This window comes from Silene latifolia, chromosome 8, assembly GCF_048544455.1.
Source record: "Silene latifolia isolate original U9 population chromosome 8, ASM4854445v1, whole genome shotgun sequence".
Lineage (NCBI taxonomy): Eukaryota > Viridiplantae > Streptophyta > Magnoliopsida > Caryophyllales > Caryophyllaceae > Silene > Silene latifolia.
In genome coordinates this window covers 9,437,133-9,442,703 of record NC_133533.1, presented here as the reverse complement: position 1 = coordinate 9,442,703, position 5,571 = coordinate 9,437,133, and the positions used below count along the sequence as shown (strand labels likewise).

Genomic DNA, 5,571 nt, shown 5'->3' with positions numbered 1-5,571 from the left:
TAATGTTGATAATTTACAATATCCTTCCTTGGCTTACCACAAAGAGCAAATACATTATGTTAACACTTCTAATTTCGGGACCTAAGCAACCTGGAAATGACATTGACGTGTATTTGGCTCCTCTAATTGAAGACTTGAAAATGTTGTGGAACGTTGGGGTAGAGGTGTTTGATGCAAATACTAGCTCTAGGTTTCAAATGCATGCTATGTTGTATTGTACAATTAATGACTTCCCAGCTTATGGTAACCTTTCTGGATACCGACTGAAGACCGATAAGGGATGTCCGGTGTGCGGGGATGAAACTGAATCTGATTGGTTGGAGCACAGTGGCAAATTTTCGTACAGAGGTGGTCGTCGTTTTCTACTTGAAAATCATCAATATCGAAAGAAGAAGAAGGCTTTTTATGGGAAAACGGAGCATAGGAAACCCCCTGTGTTTCTGAGTGGAGAAGAGTACTACGATAAAGTTAAGAATATAACTACAGTTTTTGGAAAACCGTACGTACCTCCACCAGATGGAGTATATCATACAAAGAGGTCAATTTTTTGGGAACTTCCATATTGGCAAAGACTTGTATGTGAGGCATTGCATTGATGTTATGCACGTGGAGAAGAACGTGTTTGATAGTGTAATTGGAACATTGCTCAATATGCCGAATAAGACTAAGGATGGGGTGAAAGCTCGAAATGACATGGCTGCTAGGGGGCGTATCGAGTTAAAACCAATTGAGAAGGGAAAACGTATCTATATACCACCGTCTTGCACGACTCTTTCTAAGAAGGAGAAGATGATTGTTTGTGAATCTTTAAAAGGGGTCAAGGTACCACATGGATATAGCTCTAACATAAGTCGTCTTGTTTCCATAAAAGATTGTAAGTTAGTTGGCATGAAATCTCACGATTGTCATGTTATGCTTACACAATTGCTGCCGGTGGCCATTAGATCCGTATTGCCTAAGCATGTTAGGCAAGTCATCACCAAGCTTTGCCTCTTCTTTGATGCAATCAACTCAAAAGATATCCATCCTGACACCTTAGATGACTTGCAAGCGGATGTTGTTGTGACTTTATGTGAATTAGAGATGTACTTTCCGATTTCTTTCTTTGACATCATGGTACACCTGGTCATTCATTTAGTGCGTGAGATTAAACTTTGTGGTCCGGTGTTTCAACGAAACATGTGGGCGATGGAGCGAGAGATGGGTACTTATAAGAGACGAATGAAGAATCGTTGTCGTCCTGAAGGTAGTATTGTTGAAGCAACAATTGCATGTGAGACAATCCAATTTTGTGTTGACTATATGGCAGATGTTCAGCCTATTGGAGTTCCCATATCTCGGCACGAAGGCAGACTCTTAGGGAAGGGTACTTTGGGTAAGAAACAAATGAGCGTGGACCGCGATTCTTTTCAGAAAGCACATTTATATGTTTTACAACATATGACAGAGGTCCATCCTTATTTAACCGAGCACCTGGAGTTACTGAAGCGACAAAATCCACATAAACGCGATGACTGGTTGTTGAATGAACATAGTCGAACTTTTGCGGAGTGGTTTAAAGGTAAGGTGATGAGTGAGTTGTCTACACAATCTCATAATGTAAGTGCTAACTTACGCTGGTTAGCATATGGCCCTAAATCGAACATCACATCATTTGAAGGGTATGATATCAATGGGTTTTGCTTTTACACAAGCCGACAAGATGAGAAGAGTACAATGCAAAATAGTGGAGTGACTCTTCTTGCATCATCGAAAGAATATGTTGGAAAGGGTAAGGATCCCGTAGACATCACAAGGGCGTACTATGGGAAAATTGAGGATATTTGGGAGCTTGAGTATGTAACTTTTAGTGTACCCTTGTTTCGGTGTAAATGGGTAGATTGTGATAAGGGTGTCACCGTTGACGATATGGGATTCATTTCGGTAAACTTTAATGTTGTTGGACATATACATGAACCCTTCATTCTTGCATCTCAAGCGAAACAAGTATTCTACATTGAAGATCCTTTAGATAAGAGTTCATCCGTGGTTCGATATGGGAAAAGGCGTATTCTTGGTGTCGAGGGAGTAGTTGACGAAGAAGAATATGATCAACTTGATGAACTCCCTCCGGTTTCAGTCAAGCGTCGATCGGTTCAAGATTTACGTGATGAAACTTATATGCGACAAGATCATGATGAGGGTCTATGGTTCGATAACTTTAAATAGTTCATGGTTATTTTAGGTACTTCTATTGTTCGTTAACAAATGCACAACAAAACCATATATTTTAATAATCCACCAGTAAATTGGATTTTTACATTTTTTCGAGATATCTTAAGAGGGGTTTTGAAAATTTTAAATCCAACTCATAGTTATTTAACTTTTGTGCCACTGCTAAACTTTTACACTTTCTGAAAGGTGTTCTGACTGTTGCTTATGAAAGATAAGATAGTGGACAATTTTCAAAATTAACGAATTTTGTGCCACTGCCAATTTGCTTGTTCTTTGTACTTGTCAACTTGAAATGGTTGGACGAGGAAATCCTGAGAGTAAATACAAAATGACTCCTTGAAGATTGGTCATTCATTTGTGTCTTGCCCACAGACCTGAAAATCAAAATAGAAACTTATATATCAAACACGACAGCAAGGAACAATTGAAGTTTCCAATCCTTACACTCTTCCCTGTCACACCACCCCTTTTATTAGTAATTGTAGTCCTCCTTCAGTTTAAAAAGTAGTTTGGCAACCATGGATGAACATTGAAAATTTGAATCAAAAAAAAAAAAAAAAAGTACACATACCGGCATTCTCGTTGCTCGCTTGAAGTAAAGCGACCTCTTCGAGCCGCAAACATCTACACTTTATTAAGGTCGGACACATATTGGTACAAAGAATATACTTACTTGCATGTCATAATTCCAGCCTTGGGCTGACTGCTTCTTACTGGTCTCAAAGTTAAGTTCCAATGAATATATAATTGCATATTCATCCATGTTCTCAAATGAATCATAGCCACTTAACTAACAAATCCCATAACTAGAATGAGCATTTTAATTCAGTCACTCTATCATGAATACAACTCTCCCAAGATTCAAGACAGATAACTTACCTTGAAAGCAGGTTCAGGCTCTTCTCTCCCGGGATTATCAGATATTTCCATTACCCACTGCAAGTAGACCATATCATACACTTAATCACATAGTGCATCAAAACAATTTAAATGCAGAATAATTGGTTAGAGCACATTCTTTTAATTATATCGTCTAAACATTTATCTCTTTGAATTTTTTTTTTTCATATTTGGTATGTACTAACTATTTTTCTTAATTTATTTCCTTAGGTATATAATGGACAAGGAAGCCCCCACGAGCGAAAATGACCATTGTAAAAAACCCAAACGTAAAGGGAGAGGTGCAACAACCGGTATAAAGACCAAAAAACAAGATAAAGGGCCTAAGGGTATTGATTTTGATGAGCACGATAGGCCTTTTGGAGCATGGAGGCTAGATTTTGTTAGAGATATTGGTCAAATCGCCCGGAATAATATCAAGATCACATATGAGAATTGGTTTAAAGTATCCGAGGGAATTAAAGATTCAATTTGGAAAGACATAAAGGTTCTGAATTTTTTAATTATTGATTATGGACGGTTGGTTGAGCATTTTGGTTTCTGTCTCTGATTAGCATCTGAAAATCAAATTGTGCTAGTTATTTTTCCATATTGTCTCGTCTTTTGTTTTCTGCCATTATGATTAATTAGGGTCATATGCTAACCAAATGATGTGATGTTTATTATGGTCATATGTGATGAGCCTTCGAGGTTCTGGTATAAGGTTGTTGCTGATGCACCATAGTGTTAGTGTACGTTTTTTACTGACTTTTCTTGATTTGTTTATTGAGAAATAGCTGCTACTGTCCTTGACATCAAAAGTCGTTAACATTAGAAGCCATAGTTTGATGTTTTAATATTTTTGAGTTAAATGAAACTTTTCTACCATGTTTATGAATTATTTTTATAGACCAATTGGAACTTCAAAGATGATGCGATGCGTATGAAGGTTTTAAGCAACGTGGGAGTGAGTTGGAGGTTGTTTAAGACAACCTTGACTACTTATTTTATCTACAAAACTAGAAAACAGAGGAGACAAGTACCTTTAGATGATCCTTTGACTCTTTATAAAGGAATAACACCAGATGATTGGAAGGAGTTTGTGAAACAGCGAATGGATGAGAAATTTAAGGTGAATTATTTTATTGTTTGTTAATTATATTCAGCCATCTCTTTCTTTCAAGTTTATTACTAATAAAAAATATCATATATTATTAAATTGCAGGAAAAAAGTAGAAAACCACGGGAATCCCAAAAGCATAATGTGCATAAACATTTTATGGGAAGAGCTGGCTATATGGGTAAGTTGGAGGGTTGGTATCAAGAAGAATTAAATGCTGCCTTGGCTAATGATCTTGATGCCGATCCTAAAACGACCGAGAAAGATGTTATCAAACGTTTTGAGGATCGGGGTTATTTGTGGATCAAGGGACATACCCCTTCATCTAAGGACCTTTAAATCGCAAAACGAAAGATTTGATAAGTGAAATTGTAAGTGACTAACTATTTCTTTACGTTTTGAGATGTATTTGTTGTCCAGTGTCTTATGTAGTGTATGAGTTCAACTTCTCAAAGATTTTATGAGAAGATAGAGGAAATCGGGAGAGTAAAGAGCTGAACTTTGACAGTGTCCAGCTTTTGAAGATGTGATTTGGTTAAGTCCGCCTACCAATTAATTAAAAATTTATCTGTGGTTCAGACCAATCACTATAGGTAACTTAATTTCGGCCTGCTATTGTACATGAAATTTGGCAGTTCGGGTTGGAAGCGAGAAGGTGGTCTTAAAAGATCTTAAAATGTTCATGAAGGTAACTTGGACCTGCTATGGTCTTGAACTAGATTGGTAGAATTATTTATATGATTTTAGTTATCTAGTCATGAAGCACGTAATTTTTTTGCTACTTACTGCACCGTAGTAGTAGCAGCTGGTCCATTTAGAAAAGTCTGGTGAATATTTTTTGGATGCTTCAATTTGATATACAAACGGTATTCACATTCTGCCGGTTTGTATAGAAAATTGTATTTGAGCTTCCATTATAATTTCTCGATCACCGTGTGTTCTGAATTGTATTTGAACTCGTAGACTTACTTTGCCTTATTGGTACAATCTGCTTATAAATAGTCAAGGGTTATCGTAGGAGTCTTAAAATGCAATGTTAACCTTGGAAACTGCAGCACAAATGTTAATACTGTCAAGTTGTGGTCAAGTTTCAGTGTGAATAATTAATTTTCGTCTAAAATATTAACCATTTTTTCATGTGAGCAGAATTATTGGGAGGAGATGAAGAGAAAAGGGGAGTTTGTTCCTTCAGGAAGAGAAGATGTGTTGGTTAAGGCAACGGGAAAATTTGACCGACCTGGATTCATAAGAGGAGTTGGAGGCTTAGTTGGTCTTACTAGCTTTTTTGGAAAATCAAATAGTCCGGGAGTTAATAAGAAGGTGTATACGGAGGATGATTTTAGGTTGTTTAAGGAAGA

General features: G+C 37.0%; 1 protein-coding gene across 1 annotated transcript; it reads left to right on the top strand.

The window, feature by feature from the left end:
* The first annotated feature begins 600 nt into the window (after positions 1-600).
* On the top strand, positions 601-2,208 carry LOC141594616 (uncharacterized). The gene has a single exon (XM_074414622.1). It carries the CDS (start codon positions 601-603, stop codon positions 2,206-2,208), a length of 1,608 nt encoding a protein of 535 aa, XP_074270723.1.
* Positions 2,209-5,571: the final 3,363 nt, after the last annotated feature.